The sequence below is a fragment of the Delphinapterus leucas genome, chromosome 2 (assembly GCF_059928025.1).
Source record: "Delphinapterus leucas isolate spDelLeu-1000000601 "Yukka" chromosome 2, BTC_Dleu_Yukka2, whole genome shotgun sequence".
NCBI classification, from domain to species: Eukaryota; Metazoa; Chordata; class Mammalia; order Artiodactyla; family Monodontidae; genus Delphinapterus; species Delphinapterus leucas.
Window position 1 is genome coordinate 42811297 of NC_143130.1, and position 26587 is coordinate 42837883.

General features: G+C 46.8%; 1 protein-coding gene across 1 annotated transcript in view; it reads left to right on the top strand.

Annotated features, from left to right (window-relative positions):
- The window catches only part of LOC149750008 (NT-3 growth factor receptor-like), a 155347-nt gene that overhangs the window by 84154 nt on the left and 44606 nt on the right, over nucleotides 1-26587 (top strand). The window contains exon 3 of the mRNA XM_089906829.1: nucleotides 6905-7093. Within this exon, the coding sequence (XP_089762955.1) occupies nucleotides 6905-7093 (189 nt within the window). The remainder of the gene's footprint in view (nucleotides 1-6904; nucleotides 7094-26587) is intronic.

The following is a 26587-nucleotide window of genomic DNA, read 5'->3' on the forward strand; positions in this document are numbered from 1 at the left end:
AGTCGAGAACTTTCACCTTTTCAATTAAAGGAAGCACTTTACAGCTTCTCTTTGGCATATCTGAATTGCCAGCATCTCTACTCTTGCATTAGGGCCCATTATTAAGTAAAATAAAGGTTACTTGGACTCAAGCACTGTGATACCATGACAGTCGATCTTTTTTAACCCAGTGGCTACTAAGTGACTAATGCGTGGGATGTGCTGGACAAGAGGTGATTTATGTCCAGGGTGGGATGGAGAAGGGACAGTGTGAGATTTCATCACACTACTCAGATCAGTGCACAACCTAAAAGTTATGAATTATTCATTTCTGAAATTTTCCATTTACTATTCGGACCACGGTTGGCCACCAGTGACTGAAACCACAGAAAGCAAAACCGTGGATAATGGGGGGGACTCCTGTATTCTCTGAAATGGAATTGCTGGAATATACGGTAGTTCTATTTTTTTAGTTCTTTGAGGAACCTCCATATTTTTTTCCTGCAGTGGCTGCACCATTTACAATCCCACCAACACTGCACAAGGGTTCCCTTTTCTCCATGTCCTCACTAGCATGTGTTATTTCTTGCCTTTTTGATGCTAACCATTCTAACAGGTGTGAGGTGATATGTTATCAACACACTAGATCTTCAAGCTTCCATGGGGAAGTGATACAGATCACTTCTGCTCATTTTCATTAGCCAAAGAAAGTGATAGGGCACTGCCTCACCTCAAGGAGTGCAGAAAACTGCCTTCCTACCAGGTGCCTGGAAATACTTGGTGAACAGCAGTCATGATGACCATAATTTCTAAGAGGGTTTTCTGAATGGCTAGGCGAGATTGCCGCCTCTCCATGCCCCACTTTGGAAAGAAGTACAAGGATAAATGAAGGAGTATAGAAATGGTTGGATCCTGGCTCCAGGATTTTACAATCTAGCCATAAATATTGGCCTTGACTGCCCAAAGTTATCTTATATGGGTTGGTTCAGCCTTGAAAATATTTGGTGATCTATCCCTAGGTGACTTGATTCAGATGTGATGTTTTGGCTTCCTTAATGGGCTCATGTGTTCACACCGAGTTCTGGCTATTTATAAAAAATACTAGGTGTCAGTCATCCTATTGAGAAATTGGGTAGTTTGGTGGGAAGAGGAAGAACTTTGGAGATGAACATAGGTTCAGATACAGGCTCCATCACTTCCTGGCTGAGTGATTTTTGAAAAACCAAACTTATTTGAGTTTTCCAGTTGATTGCATGGGGATAAAAGTATTTTTTGGAGGATCAAATGAGAATAAAATGCCCAGCAATATTTCTGGCATATAGTAGGTGTTTAATAAAAGTTGGTTTATTTTTCCTCCCTTTCCCTTTCGTTGTAACCACATCCTTGGGACTCCAAGTCATTCCTTTGGAAATTGGAGACTTCCACTTCCACACATTGACTGGGCAAATGCCAGAGTGTAGAGTCAATGACTGGGTGTTCTTGGGGCCAAATGTCTGAGAATTGTTAATGCTTTGTAAGTTAGGGTATTTGTGGAACAGAAGGGGATTTAGGTGACAAGGGTAAGAAACACTGGAGAGATGATTCTAAGGAGGTTCTTCCTCGGATCTGAAAGAGGCAGTGAGTGTTTCTGTGGTCATGCATTACCAGGGAGGCTACTACTCTTTCCTCTTTCATTGTGTGCAATGCACCCCTTCCCTCCTCCCCTCCCCTTTTGTACTGTGGACCCTGAGTCTCCAGAGGCTTCTGAGGATGCCATGTCCCTGCAGGCCTTGTGGTGCCTTGCAGCCCCCAGCTTCCCTGCGATGGGGGCCCTGCCCACCTGGGTCAGAGCTCACTCTACTGCAGTGAAATTCCACCTGTGTTCCCATCAGAGACCTTTGCTTTCTGGGGGAAACTGAGCCCTACACTGGAATCAACCACTTATGAAATTCCGAGCCATCCCTGGCTCTGCTCCCTTATTTTCTCCTATAGAACGAGCAGGGAAGGAAAGAGAGAGACTCTGGAAAGACAGTTTGGACCATCCTGCTGGGCAGGACACCTGTCGGGGCCATCAAGCTGTCTCTAATTATCTAATGGTTCTATTACGGTGTGATTGGAGGAACAAAACCCACCATAGGTCTGAAGGGAAAAAAAGGCACCTATTTGGGAAGAGAATCGTGTGATGGGAGTGTCTGAGCAGACCTGTCTTCCTTCAGGTCTCTCTCAAAAGCTTGAACTAACCAGAAGGGCTATAAACCTGTTTCCTTCTTTTTGTTTATTAGTGCTGCATACCAAAATAAATGTACAATTAGGAATGGATTAGTGACAGCAGAGAGGCCCATCACAGATACTAGACAGTCTGTGTGTGTGTGTTGAGAGCTAAGAAGACAGCAAGCTTGACTCCTCCTGACCTGCCTTAGGGCTCAGAAAATAGAAGAGAGCTCCCCACACAGCTGAGATGTCCCCTGAATTACTTGTCCCTTCTTTGTATCTTAATAAATTCTTTTCTGTGGATATTCAGGTAAGAAGAAATGCTTCCTTTCCCAGAGGGACCACAGGTCTGTGGGTTTCCCCCTGAGGCAAAGGACAGGAGAATCAGCCAGACTTGGGAAGGGAAATCGATTCTTGGAGTGGATGCTGGTGGCACATAAAGGTATAAGGGTATAAAGGTAAAAAAGTTACCTTTCCAGAGCTTGATATATAGGAAGCACTCAGTGATAAAAATGATGATGATGGTGATGGTGATTTCTCTAGCTCTTCAACCCACTATAATATGATATTTTCCTCTACTGTTCTGTGGAAACTGCTCTCATTAAAGCCGCCTTCTTATTGTCAAATGCAGTGGCCTGATTTCATTCTTCATCTTACTTGGCCTCTGTATATGATGCTCTTCAGCTTCTGGAAGTTCTCCTACTTTGACTTCTAAGAGAACAGCCTTCTCTGGCCGTTTCTTCTCATTCTCCTTTTTCAACTCCCCTTTCTCCGCCTGCATTTTAAGTAGTGGGTCCTCCAGGGCTCCTTAGTCTGCTTTATTCTTTTATTTCTGTCAGGTCTTTGTGGGCCTCCCCATCCATCCTCTCCGTGGCTTGGGAGACTATAGAAGGACACTTCTACCCATGGCTCTTTCCCCAGCCCTTTTCAGATTCCAGAATAAATAATGTCGAGAAAGCTGACACTGTTTTAAAGCACAGGCTTTTGGACCACTTTGTTGATCACTCGCTTTGTCCATTGACTTGATGAAAGCAGATTCGAATGTCCAATGTTCTGTCTTCTCCAAACTCCTCCTGATTTGGTGTCCTTCCTCCATGTTGCTGTAACAACCCATGTCCTGTAATGCTGAGAACAGAAGGGACCAATGTGTGTGGGGGGACCTTCTGTTGTTTTGTCTTTTGAGAACTGGATCCCTGACTCCCCTTTCCTTTTTTGCCCCTTTGTTTTGCTGAACCTTCCACTTCACGTCACTTCCTAAGAAAGGGTGAGGTAAATTTTTACATGTCTGAAAATATGTCCCTTTTGCCCTTACTATGGGTGGATACATTTTTAGGTATAGAATTCTAGGTTGAAAATTTGTCTATCAGAATTTTGAAGGAATTTGGTCAGTTACAGTAACAGTATTAGGTTTTTATGGAGAATTAGGCTTTCTGCTTCCTGTTCCTTTTGAAATATGACCTGTCCCATCCTCCTGGAAGCTGTTAGCATCTTCTCTTTATCCTCATGGTTCTGGCATTTCATAACTTTGTGTCGTGTGTGTGTGTGTGTGTGTGTATACGCACCTGCGTGCACGCATGTGCATGCATGCATGCTCTCACGTATGTGTTAATTGTTCTGGGAACTGCGTAGATAATATTTTGGGCAAATTTTTCCCTATTCTTTTATTTTGGCCTTTCATCTTTCTCCTTCTGTCCCTCTCCCTCTCTGTCTCTCTCTGCTTTTAATCAGATGTTGGATCTCTAGATCGAGTCTTTAATTTTCATATCTTTTCTTTCCTATTTACCACCTTTTTCCTTTTTGTTTGACTTTCTGGGACATTTTCTTGACTTATCTTCCACTCTTCTATGACTTTCAAATTTTGATGATCACAATTCTCAAGGATTCTTTCTTACCTTTAATTGGTCATTTTTAAGTATCATCTTGTTTTCTGGATGCAATATCTTCATTTATCTTTCTGAAGATATTTTTTAAAAAGTCTTCTGCTAGGGCTTCCCTGGTGGCTCAGTGGTTGAGAGTCCGCCTGCCGATGCAGGGGACACGGGTTCGTGCCCCAGTCCGGGAAGATCCCACGTGCCGCGGAGCGTGTCGGGAGCCTATGCTCTGCAATGGGAGACACCACAACAGTGAGAGGCCCGTGTACTGCAAAAAAAAAAAAAAAAAAAATCTTCTGCTCCCTGAATTGCCTCTGCTTCCTGCAGGTCCTGATTGTGTGTCTTGTGCCCCTCTCTCATGCTGAAGCTTTGCTGAAGTGTCTGGTGATCCTGGACTGTTTCTTCGTATATAGGAATTGAACACTAGAAAGCTAATAAGATCCTGCTTTGTGTGCACAGTGGGGCTTGTCAACTGTCCCGCTTCACTAAGGCATGATTGCCATGTAAGCTCGACTTCCTTGGGAGACCCTCACATGTCACTCTCCAGAAGTCCATTCTAAGGCATTTAGTTTCTCCAGAGAAGCATTCTGTAATCTCCTCTGGGGTGGCGGTATTTGAGGCAAGACCAAGGGTGAGGTGGCTGGGTAAGCAGTGTTGTTCCTGGTTTCTGTTGTTTTATTTATTATTTTTAAAATATTTATTTATTTATTTGGCTGCGTCAGGTCTTAGTTGCGGCACGCGGGATCTTCATTGCGGCAGGCGGGATCTTTCGTTGCATTGCGCAGGCTCTTCCTTGTGGCACGTGGGCTTCTCTAGTTGCGGCAAGCGGGCACCAGAACACATGGGCTCAGTAGTTGTGGCATGTGGGCTCTAGAGCGCGCGGGCTTAGTTGCCCCACGGCATGTGGGATCTTAGTTCCCTGACTAGGGATCGAACCCACGTCCCCTGTGTTGGAAGGAGGATTCTTAACTACTGGACCACCAGGGAAGTCCCGTTTCTGTTGTTTTAGGAGCAAGAAGAAGGAGCTCTGCCTCGTGCTTCACCCCAGCCCTCCCCTGAACGTTTCAGGTTCAATTTCTCTGGGATGAAACCACTAGACTCTGACGGATTGGGGGGAGGTGATGGCCGGAGTGACTTGTTCCAGCCCCGAGCCTCACTGCAGCCTTCCTTGGTCCCCTGACCCTTCAAGTACTGGGTCTCCCCAGCAGAACTGACTTCCTGTCATGATTCCCTGCCGCAGACCTGGTGGTCCTTTCTTCCCTATCTTCCTCCTCTCTGTAAGCGAGCTTCTCCTCCTTTGGTTTCTCATCTTGCCAAAACATTGTTGAAACATCTCATTTCCTCTTGTCTCCCCTCTTCCTCTTTGTGCACCAATATTTCTTTAATTCCTTTGTATGTTAATAACATTTGGGGTGAGCAGGCTAAAGACCAGTGTTCAGCATTCCATGTTTAACTGGAAATCACTGTGAAGTGTTTCAAAAAAGTTCACAAGGTATTTTCGAGAACTGGCCTCTTTTTGCAAGGCACGTGATGCCTGCGAGTATTTGGGCAACCCCTTACTGCTACTTTTTTCACATGGTCTCCAAGCACAGTCAGACATTTGTCGTGGATTGAAATAAGCCTGTCTGTGCTGACAGAGTGGAATTCAGGGTTCTCAGTTTGCATTTACCCATCCTCCATTTAGTTCTGCCTCATTGGCGCTTCACCTTGCTATTTGATGGGAAATAGTCTCCCCATAAACTTCAGTAAGATGTAAGTGGATTTCTGTAGTGGAAATATTGTTCAAAAGCTGCGAAACCAAATCACAGCAGGTGCTTTGTCTTGGGACCGTGTGTCTTGCAAAGCAGCCATTTAAAATGCCACTTGTAGAAAGCCACAAACAGTCACAGCTAATTCACTTTACAGGAGTTTTATTTGTACTTACGGGAGAATCACACCACCAGGCAGAATCATTTCTCTACCAAGACAGCAGCATTAATCATCTTTCTCAACTTGTGTTCGCAAATCACCTTATTTACTGGCTTTCTTCTTTGGGTTAGAATATGGTGGCGTTAGGGTTGGTGAAGATGCAAATGATGTTCTCTGAAGCCATTGGGGCAAATAGGGAACTTTCAAGAGTGGGTCAGCTGGCCCAGCTGTCTGTAGGCTACTAGTATTGCAGCCTGAATGCTGTCGCTTGCGAAAGCTGGCCGGAGTTAGATCCAAGCCCACGTTGGGCTTATCTGTCTGTGGACCGGGGAGGGTTGATAGCAGAATCCAGGGAAAGTTACTTCATACTCCTGTGGGCATCTCATGGCCACTCTGGAAAGGTTCTCAGCCTCCAAGGCCCTAAAGAGAGGCTCCAGATCTTAGCTGGACTTGGGACTCACAAGGGAGCTTTTAAATCCTGATGCCCAAGTTGCATCCCCAGACCAACTGAATCAGAATCTTTGAGGGTGGGACCCAGCACCAGTAGTTTTGAAAGCTCTTGAAGAGACAAGGGACAGGCTGCATACTACTGCTAGGCCATTTTTAAAATCCTGTTGTTGTTGTATAAGCAAAGAAACTTATTTGAACTTTTAATGATTTTGAACTAATTTGGATTTGGGGAAAGTGGGGATACTTCATGTCATAATCATTTAGATTCACTCTTATTTTGCAGCTGTTTCCGTGGTGTGATGAGGTAGATTTTTCTCCCTCTCATGAAAGAGAATTAAGCGGTTATTCTCAATTCAGAATCCAGAGCATTCGAGGAATACTCTTCCAGTGGATTTTGCTCCTATGGAAAATGTGGTGGGAAAAAGAGTGAAAAGGTCTGTGGGCAGGGCTGGGCACTGGCTGGATGTGACTTCACCGGGGTCCTGTGTCTCTCCTGGTGTGTGCAGGTCCTGTGGCTGTCATCAGTGGCGAGGAGGACTCAGCCAGCCCGCTGCATCACATCAACCATGGCATCACCACGCCCTCATCTCTGGATGCCGGGCCGGACACAGTGGTCATCGGCATGACTCGCATCCCGGTCATTGAGAACCCCCAGTACTTCCGTCAGGGACACAACTGCCACAAGCCAGACACATGTGAGTACCACAGTAGAATGTTGTCCCTTCTGGGGAGGGAGGGTGGCATGGTGATAGACCACGTAGCTGGGGTTCTGGAACCTTCTGGGGTGACCTACCACCTGCTAACCTCCCACTCTCTAAGAGACCCTCCCTCTTTGTTTCAAAACTTGAAGAATAGCCTGGGCGAGGGGACACCACTGGGACAGAGTCCCCTGGGCAGAGCGGGCTCGGGGCGGGGCGGGGAGCAGCCTGGAGGCAGGAGGCCCAGCCCCACCTGGAGAGGTGCTCCCAGTAAGGCAGGGGGCACAGACACGGCTGGTTGTACCTGTGCACCTGGCCTGTGTATTCAGGAAATGTAACCTGACTCTGTCCAGACAATAGCCCCTGAGGTCGTCAGACCCGCTGCCCCAGCCTCCACTAGAGGGGAAGGGAGTGAAGGGCGGTGAGGACCTTTCGAATGGAAACCTCTCTCTAGCTGCCCCTCCAGTGCCCCGAAGTGCACGTTCTGAGAATCAGATCATGGCCCCTGTGCTAGGACCCTTCCCCTCCCCGCTACAGATGTCTCCTTCAGACCAGAGGGCTCAGGGCACCTGCTTCCTAATCTCTCTTTCCTCCTGGTGGTTCAGCCCCTCCCTTTGTATTTCTGCTGAGTGTGCTAGGGCCTCTCCCCATTCCTGGTGCCTCCGTGGCTTGGCCCTCCATCCAGCAGCTGTTTCCCTTGCTGTGCCCCCAGGCTCAATCTAGGCTCAGCGACTACAGTGCACACCCCTCCCCTCCCACGGCTTCTGCTCCCAAGAAACAGTCAGCTATGTCAGGAGAGGGAACAGAGACACCTGGAGAGTGCCTTAGAGCTAGAAGGGACAGAAGGGATGGGGTAGGTTAAGGCCTCATCTATAGACAGGAAACCCGAGGCTCTGGGAGGCTGTGAGTCCCCCTTCCCTGCCCGTGGGCTTCTGCCAATCTGTTCTCTTTGTCTGGTCAGCTGGTCCCAGGTCAGCCTAGGAAGAAATGCCTCTGGTCTTGCTCTCCCTGCTGGCAGAGCTCTCTATACTTGGGCTATGCTCTTTGTAGCTCACAGAACTCTTGCTGCCCCCACTCGTCCATCTTATAGCAGAGTGGGCATCCAGCCACCCTGTCCACCTTTGCTTCTGTGTTTCTGCCTCTGTTTTTAGTGAGATGATCGCCACAGTGGGAGGGACTGGGCTAAAATCAGGGTAAGGTCATCATTTGCCTCCCAACCTTGATGCCCTCCAGAATCTGTCTCAGTGTTTATCAGACTCCCCCATCAGTACCAGTTAGAGGAAGGGTACTTGGGTTCTGGACCAGGGCTGGGCAAGGGAAGAAAGATACCTGCATTTCAGATAAACAGTGGGGAAGACAGTGCAAAGAATGGTTCTACTCTGGCTAAAGCGCTCACCTCAGATCAGGGTCATCCTGGACTGACCTCGGTGAGGCTGGGAGGAAAGCCCTTCTGGGATGGTAGCATGGGTCCAAGCTCGGTCCAGGGTTGGCGCTCCTGAGCTTTCTAGAGCGATATTGATATTTGAATAGAGACTTGGCATTGCTGTTGAATATACAACTGATTCTCGTTATTCCAAGTATTCTGTAAAGTCACTTTGACCACTAAATTAGCGAATATTGGACCATTGTTCCTAGGGGGAATCCAGGGTTAGGTTCATGCAAGCCTCTGGTCACAGCACTTTTATCAGCTGATCAAGACGTAACCTGTATTATGTGTGCTTCTGTTTAAAGACACCTTAATACATACTGTTGGTTCCTTAACATTGAACTCATAGTGGCCAACAGCACTATGACTCATGCCTGAACAAAGCTTATCAAACACACCTCTTTTCTCCATAAGGCACATCGCAGCCTTCTCACTCATAGGAGCACTAGACAGAGCTTCAGCACTATGCTTGGGGGCTGCTTTAAACTGAAATCTCACCCACGAAAAGCACATATATGCAAAAAAGGTGGCATTGGATAGACCACGAGAAGGACACTTGTTTACAGTATGAGAGCTGAAACGAGAAAGCAGAGCATGGCTTTTTAACCTCAGCCGGGAATGTGCATGTGGGGTGACTCAAATTTGTCACCACTTCTCGAATGTTTGTGAATGACTGTGAAAGCGCTGTGTGTGTGTGTGTGTTCTGGGTTGCACATAAATTGTAGCGAGTAGGTGAATTCATAAAGACAGAATCCGGGAAAAATGAGAATGGGCTTTGTTCCCTGTCGCGGAAGCTCTGGGCCCTGGGGTAGAGTAGGGTCCCATGGGCTCCTGATACCAGGTGGTGGCATAGTTTCCAGATGGGGCGAATCTGGCATGTGGGGAGGAAGATCCCTCTGGGCCATCAGAATAAGTGGGCACCGTGGAGAGACCGGTGGGTTCTGAGTGTCCTTTGATGTCAGGACCCAGCACCCAGCCAAGGAGCTGTCGCCCTGGGAAACGGTGCAGAGGAGAAGTGTCTCCACAGCTCCTTGTGTTTGTGACTCAAAGCAGGCGGCCTTTCTACGTCCAGACAGCACTTCTGTGTACACAGGAAGGGGTCGGTGGAGACAGAGAGGAAGCAGGTTTAGTGACAAGACTTGAGGGAGTAGGGAACAAACAAGACCTCATCAGAGCAAAATCCCTGGATGAATCCAGCTTATCCAAACCCTCTGATATTAGGGAAGATACCCTTTTCAGGGAAGCGGTACATTTTATCCTCTCGGCAGACAATGGGTGGCTCTTAATTGTTTTCAGAAAACATGTGTGGCAAGGACAAACAACGTGCAGGAGCCTTGTAACCGGATTTGGCTAATCCGCCCTCTGCAAATCCATGGCTGACTCACACCGTCCTGGAAGGGAGCGCCTGGCCCTCTCCTTGCTGAGATTTACCGGCTGGGAAGCAGCAGGTCTCTGATTACAAAGGCTTCATCAGTCAAGGGAAGGGACTCCAAGACACATCCCCATGTGCGATGGAACACTATCATAAATAATTAAAACCACATGTGCCTTGGCAGATAAATAAGCAGCGAACGTTTATGATGCTGCAGACGGGGCTGGGGTCACTCCTTTGGGGGGAGACGGCAAGAAGCAGGGGATTAAGGGAGGAGAAATACTCATATCTTGGGGCCCCGGGGTGGGGGGTCTCCCATCTGAGTCCTTTCCTCGTCCCATTTAACAATGCGGACTGTGGGAAGAAATCGCAGGGACATAGCTTACCTGACTTTAGGCCTCATTTCCGCAAGTCCTCCATTGATGGATTTAGCACAGAAGTGCTTTTCTTTCTTTACACATGTGTTTGTCATAAATGGTGGGACCTTTCTGGCTGGAGTGATTAAGATGCTGCTCCTCTCCTGCCCTCTCACTTTCTCTCTGTCTTCAGTCTGGTCCATAGCATTTTTCATAGTGTGTCAGGGCTGCAGGGATGTGTAGAGCTCACCTAGTACCATCCGTTATCAGATGCTTGCAGCCCCTCACCTACGTTCCCGAGTGCTCTGCATTTGGCATTGTCTTTATTCTAAATTTATTCCGTCTTTCCAGGGGTTCTGGAAGAGCTGAATAAAGATGCTGCTCTTCCGGGTTGGATATAGAATCTGCAGTCTGGTGAGGCAGCCCTCATTATTTATTTAAAGCCCCCTGATGCTCGAAAGCATCAGGAAACCGGTACAGCCCTCCATGTCACACAGCCAATTTGAGGCAAGGTCCTTCTGAATGAGACAGCAAGGGGCCGGTCTAGGTGGGTCACTGGGGAGAAGTGTCAAGCTATTTGTAGCAACGTTGGGCACTAGGTGACTTTTGTCCCCCTTGTGACTGCTCTGGGCTGCAGTTGTGGTGCCTGTGCTGGGCTGGACTGCAGGCGGCTGTGTTAGGAGTCATGCTTTGCCTCTTGCCCGTTGCTCGGTTGGAAGGCTCTTCGGCTCTGTTCAAGGCCCTGAGGTTCTCTGTTCATCCCCTTTTCCCAAACCCATTCTCAGAGGACAACTTTGCCTCTTGGTTGAGAGAGCAGAGGCTAGCTGGGGGGTGCTAAGCCATGTCACCCTCCCCTCCTGCCCTCTGTCCCCAGGCCAGGCTGTCAGCCTTTATTCTCAGGTTGTTTCTGTCTCAGGGGTTACGGGACCCCATCTTCCCGGAGTCAGCATTCCCAGCTCTCCACTCCTCCCTTTGACCTCTCCCCTCCGGGTGGGCTGGTAGTCAGAGACTCTCTCTGACCCTGGCCAGCCATCCTTTGCTCTCACCTCCCCTTTCAGACATTGTCCCCTTCCACTCAGCATTATACCTCTTCACATTCCCTGTCTCATAGCTCTGTTTCCCCAGGAACCCCTGAGTTCTCTTGGTAAAACTTGAGCATATTCCTTTGGGTCCCTCCTCTTCGTTAGCATCTGAGTCATTCACACAGTGCTGATTTTTCTCCCTTTCATCTATTCAATAAATATTCATTGAGGGTTTGTGTCAGGCCTTCTTTTCGGCTTTGGAAACAATGGCGAACAAGGCATGCATGGTCCCTACCCTCAGGGGCTTACTGCCACCGGGGCTGCTCTCCCAAGATGCAGGATGGGACCCTCTGCCCCCTTGGGGCCACTCCCAGGGCCTCGTGTCTTCACCTTGCTCCTTTCTGCTGCTGATTCACCAGCCTCTACCCCTAGTCACTTCTTTCCAGGTCTCCCTCCAAGCTCACACCTCCGACTGTTACCACAGTGTAATTCCCACTTGAAATGCCCATATCTCTCCCCACATCCCCTCACTCCCTTTTCTTCCTTCCTGTACCTACTCATCACTGGGCATCTGGCTCACTTCCAACCACGTGTGAGTTCTTCCTAGACCCATCCTGTTGCAAAGTGACCTTTCCCTCCTGGGAACCCACGGCTTAGAGGAAAAGCCATGCACAGTAGTCATGCATGATTTTGAGTGAAATCTTAGGTCGTCCTGTCCCTTCTCAAAGATGTGGGTCCTGTTTCCCAAACCTGACTTTGAACTTATTCCAAGAAGTAGCTCTTATGTGTCACCAGTCTTTTTTTAAAAATTTTTCCTTTATTTATTATTTATTTTTATTTCTGGCTACATCTGATCTTAGTTACAGCATGTGGGATCTCTCATTGCGGCGCGTGGGCTTTTCTCTAGTTGTGGCACACAGGCTTCTCTCTAGTTGTGGCGTGCAGGTTTTTTCTTCTCTCGTTGAGGTGCGTGGGCTCAGTAGTTGTGGCGCTCGGGCTTAGTTGCCCCACGACATGTGGGATCTTAGTTCCCCGACCAGGGATCGAACCTGCTTCCCCTGCGTTGGAAGGCGGATTCTTTACCATTGGACCACCAGGGAAGTCCCCTGTGTTACCAGTCTCCATTGTCTGTGGAAACACAACATGGGACTAGGGTTGGAGAAGATAGCAACCAACCAAGTGTCAGATGACACTTGGTGAGTGTGTCTTCATTCCAGGCACAGGCTCTCGAGAGATGTCACAGACCGAGGGAAAGGTCGTTGATCTGCATCGACAGCCTCCTCTGCACCAAGCCCTGGGCTGGGCTTTCCATTTTTTACCTCATGCAATCTTTCGCCCACTCTCTGAGGGAGAGGCTGATATACCCATTTTATAGATAAAGAAACTGAGGCTCAGTGAGCTTAAGGGACTTGTCCCAGATCATACAGCTGTTAAGAGAGAGCCTGAGATGAAAACCCAGACCTACTGACTCCAGGATGCATCCTTTCCCTGTCAGATCACATTGCCTGGGATTCCAGTGGTCCACAAGCATTTACTCTCCACCTCCTGGACTCAGGGAAGCTGGCTTTTGAGGAATGCTGTATTGTGGAGGCTCAATGTTCTCCCTGTTTCCAGGATAAGGACAGCCCTATGGGGAAGAGAACCTTGGCTGAAGGTCCCTGTAGTCATGAAGCTAGGTCAGCCTTGGTCTGGCTGTTGGGACTTATCCTCCTTTCTGAATTCTTCCCCAAAATCAAGTTCCCAGGGGACCATGGTTGCCTTCAGATAAGGAAATACTTGGTCCTGGGGATAAGTCAGTTTCTTAATTTTAAAAAAAAATTTTAGAGCAGGTTTAGGTTTACAGAACAGTTAAGCAGGAAGTACAGAGTGTTCCCATTTACCCCCTCACACTTCCCCCACCAAAATCTCCCCTATTATTAACATCTGGCATTAGTGTGGTACATTTGTTACAATTGAAGAACAAATATTGATATATTATCATTAACTAAAGTCCATAGTTCACAGCAGGGTTCACTCTTCGTGTTGTATAGTTCTATGGGCTTTACAAGAGCATCGTGTCATGTATCCATCATTTAAGTATCACACACAATAGGTTCACTACCCTAAAACTCTCCTGTGGTCCATGATTCATTTCCCCTCCCCAGCCCCTGGCAACCATTGATCTTTTTTACTGTCTTCACAGTTTTGCCTTTTCCAGAATGTTGTTATAGCTGGAATCATACAGTATGTAGGCTCCTCAGATTGGCTTCTTTCACTTAGCATTGTGTATTTAAGGTTCTTCCATGTCTTTTCGTGGCTTGATTGCTTATTTCTTTTTATCACTGAATAATACTTCATCGTATGGCTCTACCATAGTTTATCTATTCAGCTATTGAAGGACATTGTATTCGTGTCTAAGGGCTGCTGTGGCAAAGTACCACAAACTGTGATTTCAAACAATAGAAATGTATTGTCTCGTCGTTCTGAAGGCTGGAAGCCTAAAATCAAGGTCTTGGGGGACTCTGCTCCCTCTGCAACCTGTAGGGGAATCCTTCTTCCCTGTTCTCAGCTTTTGGTGGTTTGCTGGTATCCCTTGGCTTGCCACTGCATCACTCCAATCTTCTGTCCTCACATGGTGTCCTCCCTGTGTGTCTGTCTTCACAAGGCCTTCTTCTTACAAGAACACCAGCCATATTGGATTAGGGGCCCATCCTATTCCAGTATGACCTCATCTTGACTTAACTAATTACATCTGCAATGACCCTATTTCCAAATAAGGTCACATTCTAAGGTACTTGGGGGTTAGGAATTCAACCTGTTTTTTTGGGGGGGGTGTGGGTGGACATAACTCAACCCACAGTAGACATCTTAGTTGCTTTCTAGTTTGGGCAATTATGAATAAAGCCGCTATAAACATTTGTGTGCAGGTTTTGCATGGACATAAGCTTTCAACTCTTTTGCATAAATGCCTAGGTGCATGATTGCTGCATCGCGTGGTAAGAGGATGTTTAGCTTTGTAAGAAACAGCCAAACTGTCTTCCAGGTGGCAGTACCAAGGGGGATTAGGTTCTTTTCATTTCATATTAGACTGGCCTCCACTGCTTAGCTCCTGCCCCAGGGTCTCTTGGACTTGTCAGTGCACACCCACCTACTCTGTGTGCTTTCTTGAGTGTGTCTGTGTATGTGTGTGTACACACAAGTGTGTGCATCTATATGTCTTCTGCTCTAAACTATACCAGCATGATGATGGTATACTTCTCACCGGGTAGCTACTTAGCCTATAGTGAGCATACTTCACTTCTAACTTGTCATTGGTCAGAGGCCAATTGCCACATTGACTACAGAACTGACGCCCTGATTTTCTGACCAGCGTGCTCATGCCTTCACAGCGTCTCAAAAGCAGTTTGTCACAGTGACTCTCTATGGTGCCCACCCGGAGCCCCCAGTGACCCTCACCTCTTCGGGCATCCAAGCTCTTTTCTGTTTTGGTTTCCCAGGAACCTTGCTAATGCCTTCTCTTTCCCCATGAGTCATTTTCAAGCTGGCCCTGGTCTTTCGGGCCTCCTTTCAGGCCTTCAGGACTCTGTTTTCCACGTGAGTCTCTACACTTTGAACCATACGTGTGCGTTCAACCTTCAGCCTCTCCTGGCTGGTCACCTCTACATCCTGCTTTCTTAGACCTGTCACTCGCCCTCCCTGGCTGAGCCGGCAGCTCTGTCCTGGGGTCCCTCACAGCACGTCATTCTCATTGGGCTGTTGATACCCCATCTGTGTTGGTTCCCTCCAACCCCCTTTTCTCCTTTATTCCTCAGTCAGTCAACAAACATCCATTGAGCTCTTATTGAGTACCAGCTACTCTGACGTGGGCCCTGGGATGGGGTGAAGGACCCACCCTTCCTTACCTCTCTTTGGCTACATTGCAGCTGTTTGGAGGTCCTGTCCTCACTCTCTTTCCTCGGGGCAATTGCTTGATGCACCCCCTTATCATACCAGCCTAAAAGGCGAGGACGTCCACAAAGATGACCAAAGCTGGAACCAGTAGGTCTGTGAACTGTGTCCCTTTAGCTGGGACCAGTGTTTCCTACATCAGGAGTGAGGGAGTGGCTTGTCTCTTCCTCCTCTTCTGGGCCAATCAGCCACGGACCCTGTCTTTTCTGGAGGAGGAACTGCCAGGGCCGATTTACCAGCTGTGGTGGGGAGTATGGAGCCTGTGGACATAATGCAGTATTAATAGTGCATCGGCATGATATAGATTTCTGTCACCTTCTATACTAACAAACATTGCTTAGCACAAGGTAGTGATGCGTGTTTATTCCCAGCCACTTAGCTCAGCGTAACGGACTTGCAGATGAAATATGGAGAATGGGCTCCTTTGTCTGGGAGGCCACCCGCCCCGGAACCAGGAGCAGAGACAGCAGTCGTAGCTGCTGCTACTGAAGAATATGCCTTTCTAGGTTTTTCTCTAGCACAAGTCCTGATGGACTTGCCTGATGGAAGGAATGGTATCTGGTTACAGGGCTGGGCTAGGAGCTCTTCCTCTGGGAGTGGAGCTGAAGTGGAGGCTGGTTTACAGGGTGTGGGGGGGTTGCTGTTTGCTCCACTCTGGTTGGTTTAGGAGGGAGGCCTGGCTAAATGTGACATGAAGAGATTAGGACCAATGTGGGCGTGAGCCGTTCTGATACATCTCTTCCTTTATTCTGCTGGTTGGATCTTGATGGTCCCCATTAAGGGAACTATAGGTTGAATCTTGGTGAAGGTAATAGTGATATTTTGCCTTAGCCCTTTTCACCGATTGGGTATCTCCAGGCTCTGTTTGCCAGACAGTCTTTCATAGAACCTTTTTTTTTTTTTTTTTTTCGGTACGCGGGCCTCTCACTGTTGTGGCCTCTCCCATTGTGGAGCACAGGCTCCGGACGCACAGGCTCAGTGGCCATGGCTCACGGGCCCAGCCGCTCCGCGGCATGTGGGATCCTCCTGGACCGGGGCACGAACCCGCGTCCACTGCATCGGCAGGCGGACTCTCAACCACTGCGCCACCAGGGAAGCCCCACAGAACATTTTAAACAAACAAAAATTAGGATTGCTCGCCTTGGATTTTTCTTCAATCCTATTTTCAGATCCGGTTAGAATAAGTAGCAGACCCCTGAGAAGGCTGTGGTGTTAGGTTTGGTGAGCCCAAGGAGGAAAGGAGCGCTCAGACACATTACCAGTTTCTTTTCTTTCCAGACGAAGCTAAATGATTCCAGAATGGGTTATCTTGAAAGCCAAGGCAGTGAGTCCTGGGCCCACATGCTTGAGCTTGTCCTGAGGGTTTCAGTCCCTGGAGAGTAACCTCTGTGGTTACTGACTCCCAAATCCCTTACATCTAGGCATAATCTAAGCATAGCATATTGCCATTTCTTTTCTCTATCCCAGGATTAAAAAAAATCATGTGATTGCATTTCCCCCAAATTATCTGAAACACTAGAAATTGCTGAGCATGTACTTTGGAGCTGTAACCAAACTAGTCCAAAGGGACAGACTCTGGTCCATCTCCCTGAGCCAAGACAACCTGCCTTCCTATTGAGTCTCATGACCTCGTATGTTCTGTGCTTCACCGCCATAATCACATACTCAAAGTTAGTAGCTGCATGCAGTCATGCTAATTAAGTAATTAGGTATAATTATGCTCACTGTAAATACACGGTAATTGGCTTAAAAATAGTATTTAGGGGGTAAGCATGTGCTCCGTGGTGGAGAAGGAGGTGAGGAATGATAAGACCCTCAGCCAGCCTGTAGTCATGTCATTTTGTGGGGGAACATGAACGCAGAGGAAGGTGCACCCAACAGCTGAAAGTGAGTGAGATGTGGAGTGGGTCCTTCCCTTCCTGTCCAGAGCCCTGGGAGCTGAAGGACTCTTTGTCTTCTTGGCATGTTTTGGCCTCAGTCTTGTCTCCAAGGAGTGGGAGGATTAATTTCCCTCCAGAGATCCTCTCCAGCTCAAGGTTTCCCAGACCTTTACTCTTTTTTCCTTCAACTGGATTCAAGCATCTAAATTGGATGGGAGTTTTTAAGGGTGATCATTCTGAACCAGCTGAGAAATCCACACAGTGATCAGATAGGAATCAAAAGTTGGGCTTTCTTGCTAGACTTAAGAAAGTTGCTTAGAAGTAAAGCCAAAATGGGCTTCTTGATGCCTCTCCCAAGCTTTGAACTTGGGATGCACAGACAGGAGTTGGGTCTCAGAGCAGATGTTGTCTATCTGGTTGCATGGAGGGTCATGGTCTGCCTCATTTTTGCAAGTCAGAAAGCTTAGGAGCTCCTTGGAAAACCACACAGGCAGGAAGAGTCTCCCTTTTCTGCATTAGCCCTACCTGGAAGAGAATATGATGAGAGATGATGGACTCTGCCCACCTCACCCATCAGGTAAATCACTCACTTCTCACAGAGAGGGACCAAGCACACAGTTTGGGGGAAGAGCTGGGGGTTACTTCCTGTGTCTCTGAGGAGAAAGAAATTCCTGTTTTATGGGCAGAGGCTAAAAGACAGGAAAAAAGAACCCCCTCACCATCCTTAGAGACAGCAAGGGGTGCTATTGTTAGTGGCAGTCCCTATTAGTATTCTCTTTCCAGAAGCCCTTTCCAGGAGAAAATGGTCATCATCTCCATTTCCTCTGAATGAGCACATGAGTCATACTCCAGATGGGAGATGTGCCTAAGAGCTGGGAAGTTCTCCTTCTCATTGTGCTGTCTTCTTAATGGTCAGTAATTAAAAACCCAAGCTCTACTCACCTGTTAGCCAAGAAACCCTGGGTGCAACTGCCCTTCTGTCTTCTCCCCAGCTGCCTTTAACGCAGGATTTCCCAAATGGTGCTCTGGGAGTTTTTCAGAAAAAAAAGTTCCACGGTCAAATAAGTTTGGGAAAACCTGGATTGAATATGTTTTTTTGTTTTACTGTGGGATTCTGAGAGCTTCTAATGGTAAAGGTCATTGCAATTTTGTAGGAGAACACTTGGGTCTGCAGCATTTCCCAAATTTATTGGACCCCCGAACTTGATTTTTGAGGTACACTTATTAGCATCTCTCTGTGGACGCAGATGTTCAGTGGATCGCATTCTGGGCTGTTCTGGGGGTTTGGGTTTCTGTTTTTGCCTCCCCAGCAGATGTGATAACTCATGTGACAGAGTGCCCAGATGGGCCTGAACCTGTTTGGCATGTGTTCTGTCCCATTTCTTCCCAGGCATCTGGGAGGGACAGGAAGTGGCTGAGTTCCATGGGAATGTCCCAAGTCGGGGTGGTGGCATTCTTCAGGATTTCTGGCAGAGCACTAAGTGCCCTTCATGCAAGTGGATCAGGGGTCTTTGTTGGTTATTCTCTGCCTAGAAGCTCTTGCAGGTGCCTCTAACACTTCCTAAACCAGAGATGCTGGTCATGGCCAAATTTCACTGCATTCCTTGTTTCCAGGCAGATCTGCCACTTAGGATTGGAATCTCAGGGAGCTGTCTCTAAGGAGAAACGCACAATCCAAGATGCAAGCTGCTGCCCCCAAGCCACTGTTTCCAAACCATTGGGTGGAAGGTCAGAGCACCTCTTTATTTCAAGAAGGGGATCCCTTTTCATTAGAAAAGAAAGCAAGATGAGTATGGGTGGTCCTAGACCCTGGTCCCAGCCTACTGACTCAGCAGCCACATGACTGTGGGCAAGGCATCCACCATCTCTAAACTTGAGATAAGAAAATGTGACCACCTTAGCTGGTATTTTTTGAGATGACGTGGCATGAGAATTTGAAAGGGCTCTGTCACCTTGCCAAAGTGGCATATACATGACCATCCTTGCCTTGACAACGACATTCTTACAACGATAGTTACAATTCCTGCCTCAGATATGCTGTTGGAGGAAACCAGATTGATGGTGTCAAAAATAGAGGTTTGCAAAGCTTGAAGTTATTTCTGAAAAGATAAGAATATTTCCCTCCAATGATTTCTTTCCCCCAACTCTAAGGAATAGCAGTTTATCACCCAGATCCGCAGCCACAGAGATGCTCTTGGGAGTCAGGACTGTAATATGTTGGTTGTCAGGAAACGATCAATGCAGATGAGCAGAGTGCTCAGGCCAATTTCCTTTTGGGTTTATGAGACTGCAAAGCTGTGGGTGCAACTAGGGGATGGCGGAGAGATTCATGCTGAGATTCTGTGTTGGTTTTATAGTCTTTGTTTATTCCCCCTTGTCAGGAAACATTATTTTGTTGAAACTGCAGTGCCCCTGCTCCCCCATATACCTGCCCAAGTGCATCACTTGAGTTACTTGTATGTCTGTGCCCATACAGTTAGGGCTTTAATGCCTGGCTGCTCAAGTGGCCTCCTTTTTTCCTTGTTCTTTTTTTTTTTTTTTTTTTTTTTTGCAGTATGCGGGCCTCTCACTGTTGTGGCCTCTCCCGTTGTGGAGCACAGGCTCCGGACGCGCAGGCTCAGAGGCCATGGCTCACGGGCCCAGCCGCTCTGCGGCATGTGGGATCCTTCCGGACTGGGACACGAACCCGTGTCCCCTGCATCAGCAGGTGGACTCTCAACCACTGCGCCACCAGGGAAGCCCATTTTCCTTGTTCTTATACATAAGTGCACGGCCCCTTCATTCTTCCTCAGCAGACATACACGTGGGACTTTTAGACACAAATGTACATGTTTATGGGTCTTGTTTATATTTGTGCACATATCTTATGTTTTGGGCACTGATCGTATCAGTTCAGATCTTTTGGCTGAAAGTACTAGGCAATCGTGACTCACTTGGGCTTAAACAAGAAGGCAGTTGGTCATCACATAACTCAAGTAAATAGGTAGGGAAGGCTCCTGGTTAAGTACATTAGGACTCTAGTTCTGCTTTTCTGAGGTTCTCTTGCCTCTGCCTTTCTGTGTTTGGCTTTACCACCAGGCTGGCTCCCCTCATGATTATGGAATGGTTGCAGGAGCTCCAGGCATCACAACCAAACACATGGCCCAGGGACAGCACAGAATTGTCTCTTCTTGTGGGTTGATTGAAATTGAGAAAACCTTTTCCCAAGTTCCCCAGCAGCCTTTCCCTCCTGTCTCATTGGCCAGAATTATGTCATCTGTTTATTCTTAAGCCAGTCACCCATAAAGAAAATGGAACTAAAACAAACACCTAGGCTCCTCCAGATACTCCCCTGGGCTTGGGGCTGCAGCTCACTTCCCCTGAGGCATAAGGCTGCCCGGAGGGGTGTGAATACCCTCCACAGAATCAGAGTCTGTTAGCAAGAAAGAAAGTGAGAAATGACACTGCCCGCCACCCCAGTTCTTCTACGAGGGTCAACTGCTCTGCTAGGAGTACACAGAGGCCTCTTGGGGTAGAAGTGGCAGGAGGAAGATGAGAACATTGATCTCATGCAAATTTTACTTCTCCTCTATCTCTGCTGAGGGAAAGCAAGCTGGTAATTTGTGGTCGTTGTCAGTACTGTTCTGGTCTGGGAAATTGTCCTGCTAATTTTCAAGGCTATACTTAATATGCCCAAGCAAAGACAAATTTCTTCATGTGGTTTTAGCTGGATCCGATTATCTTGGTTGAGCAAGCTGTGTGAATTCCTGGGAGCTGCTGTATGATCCTTTGGAAGCATCGTTTCTGGAGAGTAGGTCGGGGCAGGGGCTGTTGAAGAGAAAGAAAGGGGCAGAGTAGTGAAGAGAGGAGAAATCACATTTACTCAGTACCTCTCAATACCTACTCAGGGCTGGGGTCTGAGCTTTAAGCAGGTGAAAATAATAATAAAATCGTACACAGCGGAGTGCTTACTGTTGGCATTGAAAACTCTTTAAATATGATAAATTGTTTAATCTTATAAAAACCACAGGTGCTATTACTTCCCCCATTTGGTAGATGGGGAAACCGAGGCACTGGGGAGATTAAGTCATTTCCTGTAGTCTCAGAGCTCGGCAATGACAGAACTGCGGTACAACGGAGCCCGCCACCCTCTCTTCCCCTCATCAGTCCTTCTGTCTATGTTAAATCCACTTGTCATGTAAGTGTTATGGTCCCCATTTCACAGATTGGGAAACTCAGACTCATGGAAGTTAAGGAACTTGTCCAAGGTCACTCGCTGGTCAGTGATGGAGTCAGGATTCAAACTCAGGGATTTAGGAACATGCCTCTTGCCCTGGCCCAGGCTGTGTCCCCTCACTATTAGCTGACCTCTACTTCACCTGCACCCCACCTTCCGGGAGACTGAGGATGAGCTTGGTGATTGTCAGACAGATGCTGGCTTGGATGACCCATGGTGCCCACCATCGAGTCAGCAGAAGGAAGTCCCTTTCTAGCACTTTCACGGCTCCCATGTAGGTAGCACCCTCCTCACTCCTACCTCAGCAGGTCATCTAGAACTTCAGATGCCTGGAAGGCAGGCCTCCCAGAGTGGGGTCCAAAATCAATGGGCAGTGGAGGGGATGCAGCAGCTACACTGGGAGGAAGAGAATGAGAGTCCTTGGGGTCAAATTGGCTTCTTTCTTGGCCAAGCTTCCTTTTCTCCTGTCCCTGGTGGCTGTGTAGCTTAATTTGTCACCCAGATTGTAGCCAGCCGGGCCTCTCACCAGGCACTGTGTTAGCTTCCGTCCCCAGACCTAGAATTGCTGGTGACACAGCAACTCTTCGCATTGGATTCTGCTAAGTCGGGTGGCCCTAATGCCACTGGTAATGAAGAAGTGTTGGGACTAACCTCCTAATGGCTCATTGATTGGTTGAATTATGCTCAGTGTAATTCTGAAAATAGATTTTAAATATGTGCTTGGGGATTTGTGGGGATTTGTTACTTAGGAGGGTTAACTCAGTTGTGGCTGGTTTGACAAAGATATCAACGCCAGTAACCTGGGTTGGGGCCATACTGTTTGTCTCGGGGAGACCCCCCAGGACCAGGACAGCTTGCCAGGGGGCAGAGCAGGCAGGTGTGGAAAGGTCCCCTTCCTTTCATACACAGCCCTTGGTAGGTCATCTGAGGAGGTCATCTGGTTGACCCAACCATTGCAAACCTCTCAATGTGCCCAAGGTGGGGAGAAGATGCACATATATTCTAGATTCTCCCTTTTACTCCCTCTGAAGCCAGGGAGCACAGAAGTTACCCTCTTTATAATTCCAAGTTTTTGCATTTCCTAGAGCTGCCACTCAGGGGAAGAACCAAAGGGAAGCATTCTCAGAGGATCAGCTTTGCAGCCTCTTGGCATATTCCAGCATCGTCTGGTCTGCTTGGCATCTTTGAATCCCAGGCCTAAAGCGGGGAGGTATATGAAGGGTTCCTGTTCTGGGCCTGGGCTTCTAATACCCATACATCTTTTTTGGTGAATGCCAAATTAATTTGGAAACATTAGAAAAGCTACATGGAAACTTTGTCAGTGAGAGCCAATGACCCATCAAGAGGGAACAAGTTTAAAAAATGATGGTGCATCTATATAATGGAATATTATGTAGTCATTGAAAATAATAAAGTAGATCAATATGTATTGATGTTAAAAAAAAAAAAAAAGAAAAGCTAATGTAGGTCCCTCTGTGAGGAAGCAACCAGCCACAGATGGGGCACAGAGACCTCCCAACACACCTAAAATCACCTGCCTTATGTATTTCTTTCTCTCTAGCCTATCAAGGACCTAAAATGCCTTCCATTTTTGATGCACGGTGGGTCCGAAACAAAAGAATAATATCATAAATGAGCTTCCATGGGGCAAAATGGGAAGGTTCCGTAAGAACATATTTCTGAGGGGAAATTAGTCAACGGTCTTTTTTGCAGAGCTTTGATTCCAGTGCTCCATTGTAACCTGTCTGAAAAAGCTATATTTCCTGATACCTTTCCCTGGGGTAATTTATACCCAGCCCACTGTGAGAAAAAAACGTATCCTCAGGGAAGGGAGGAAGTAAAAAACAAAACCTGGAAGAAAAGAAAAAAAAACGACATGCTGCTCTAGTAAAGAAATTACTGACGTTCTACATTATGAACTGGATTAATTTTTAATGACTGAGAAAGGAGTTGATTTATAATGCATCCTTCTGTGCTGCAGAGCCTGTCCCCAGCTAATAAATAAATGACAGGTCTCCTGTATTAAAAGTATCCGTCATTTCACATTGCTGGAACGCAAAGGGTGAGAGGCAGTGAGTGAGAGGCCCCTGGGAGCAGGCGTGCCCTGCTGGGCCCAGTTGGCCACAGCAGTTGGCCTAGTTCTGAAACTAGAGGTAAGCTCATTCCTTTCTTTTGGTCTCAGCAAAATGACCCAAATAGCTCCAGCTCTTGTGGTCCAGGAGAAAGTTCATAGGAAGAGGTGCTGGAACGCTTAGGAATACTTAGCCATGCGAGTTCAGATTCCTGGTCCTTAAGCAAAACTCTATGTGGCTTCTCCCCACATGTGCTGACCACGTACCATGGGAGCTACGTGTTCGGTAGTTGGTCCTTTGTTGATAGTGATGTGACTCACAGCTCTTGTTCACCTCTCTTTGCTTCTTAATAAAATAAAATAAAATAAAATGACACCTAATATTTAACTCCAAAGTAGTATATGCTCATTGCAAATATTTTAGGAAAAATCTAGAAAAGTACAAAGAAGAAAATAGAAATTACCATCAATACCGTCCCCGGTGATGAACCTATGAACACGTTGGTGCGCTGCCTTCCAGTGGTTTTTTTTCCCTTTTTTTTCCCTACATTTATAACAAATCAGACAGACAGACATGCCTATGCCAATACATACACGTGTATTATGCAAAAATGAGATCACATTCTGCATACGGTCTTATAATCTGAATTTGTTGTTTAACAGTACATCATTGACCTTTATTTCATCTCATTAAAAATAATGCAGCAATTTTTAGTGGCTACATATGCGTGGCCAGGGCCCTTTTCACGTTGGTGCCCTTGTAGAGCTGGCAATCAGTCAATCAAAATGCACTGCTTTGTTCTCTATCACAAGGCCAACTCCAGAGTAAACACAGTGCAGGAGAAAAATGAGGACAGAAGATGTTTTTTGCACAGAACTCATAATTATGGAGCAACTACTGTGCTGTAGAGTCACTGCCATGAGGCTGAGAGAGAGGAACAGAGCGGCGTGTGATCCAGGCATAAGGCATGTATCAGGGATGCTGTCACAGAAACCTTACAAGGAAAGGGCCAGGTGTGCTCGGAGAGTGCCAGCTTGTTTAAATTAGGGGAGCAGAGGCTTGCCACAGAGGAGGGAGGGTTTGAGCTTCCTAGAAAGCTAAGGAGGATTTAGGTGGGCAGAGGTGGAAGGTCAGGCCCCTCCAGGCCACAGCAGCAGTAGCTGGATACAGACAGGGGCCTTTGAAGGGACAGGGATGGAGGTCATGGGTAACTGGAGAAGGGTCCCTGGGTAGAGGAAGCATCCTGTTGACCTATTACATAGGGCAGGTTTTTGTCCTGGCTGTTGTAAATAGTGCTGCTATGAACACTGGGGCGCGTGTGTTTTCTTGAATTACGGTTTTCTCTGGGTATATGCTCAGTAGTGGGATTGCTGGGTCGTATGTTAGTTCTTACATAGGATAGGTTTTTGAAACAGCAATGATGCATCTATTCACGGAATTTGCACTTAAATCATTCCAATCTTTGTTTCCCACACTTGTCATTGTTATCAGTTTCTCAGAAGTAGGGAGTGTTTTGAGAAGTAAAGAAACCACTCATTTTATCATCAAAAAGGTCAAACAAAGTAGGTGATCCTCTCTGAATTTAGGGACAGTTTCAAGCAGACACAGAAAGCCCCCTGTCCCAGAAAGGAGAGAGATGAAACAGTCACTGCATATACCTTTCAGCACAAGGCAGGTTATTTAGAAAATGGCAGAGATTTAGCAATTGCTGACAGCAGGTTTGACTCCTTCTGATTTATTTATATTGTCTTCCTAGGCTTATAAAAATGGAGGTTTTTGCCTAGATTTTAAGACTAGCATTTCTGTCCTTCCACATACGAATTTATTTCTTGATTTGTTTTGTGCATTTCTAAACATACATAGACCAATACTTTTTGCTTAAAAAAAAAAAAGAAGGAAATTCTCTGGAGCTGGTAAGAAGAGGAATCAGAGTCCGTGTTTCTGTGAAGAGTCAGCTCCTGTGTTGCAGGATGTGCCAGGCAGAGTCCCAGAAGTATTCGTTCTTGAAGCACCTGGGAGAGCATGTATGTTTGCCATATTGAAAACTGGCAAAACCTGTGATCAACTCATAGCTGGCCTTGGTTTTATAACTAGTCAATTGCAATATAATCCTCACTTACATTTTTGCTTTCAAATTTTGGACCCCAAATCATTCTAGGAATAGGACTTGGCTGAAAGCAAAGTTTTTCCTTTCCTGTTCTTTCTCTTTCAACTTAACTTCCTGATAGAACATAGAATTTTTTTTTAATCTAAAAAAGACCAAAGAGATCCATTAAGACCAGTCTCTTCATTCTACAGATGAGGAAACTGAGGGCCAGAGTCATAATTCTGTGAAATAAAGCCACAGGATTTTTTGGAGGCAGGAGGGGGACTCTGTCCAATGGCTCTTCTCTCTTGATGTTTCTCACTTCTCCTGAGCCTATAAGTGGAAATGCAGTCTTTTCATTTCCCTCACAGAAGTTGATTTTGTCTGGGTCATTTAATAAAGAATGTCTGACAAAAGTGAACTGTCTGACTTAGGTGCAGTAATTGCTACAGAAATTGGTTTCAGTGACTTTGGGGAATTCTGCAGTTGAACCCAGAAGTCATCCTTATCAAGTATGGTTTGTTCCAACAGTTCCACAGATTTAAAACACCTCAAATATCACCATTTCTCTTTGGAGTGATTCTTTGTTATTTTAGTAAATTTTCAAGGGGCGCTGCCACACTGCCTCGTTGGATTCCTGGTGAAAGACAGTGTCACTATCTTAATATTTTCTCTAGTTTCTTGAAGTCAGGCACTGCTAAGAGTGCTTGCACATGATCTAAAATGTCATTTGCACACAATAGATCTTTTTGAGAAGACTGTCTGAGTTCCTAATGGCATTAAAGAGGAAACCAACTTGCAGCTAGGCATCTATTTGATTCCCATGCAGCTTTCATGTTACTTAATGCATCCGTTCACAAAGGGAATTCGTTTCTACTCCTCAGCTTCTAAATGGCCTCACATGATTTGCAGTTGACAAACAGCACACTGGGACGTTCTTTATTGTTTCTGTGGAAAGCTGGTTGTGTTAGCGTCACCGAGCGTATGGCTTTGTATCTTTAGGTATTCCATTGACAAACACTGGCTGATGGCCCACTGTGTGCAGAACCCATGCTAGGCAAGCACCATGTTTCCATTGCACATCTCCATTGCCTGGTTAAACTCTGACCCAAAGGAAGATGGTGTTCATGATTT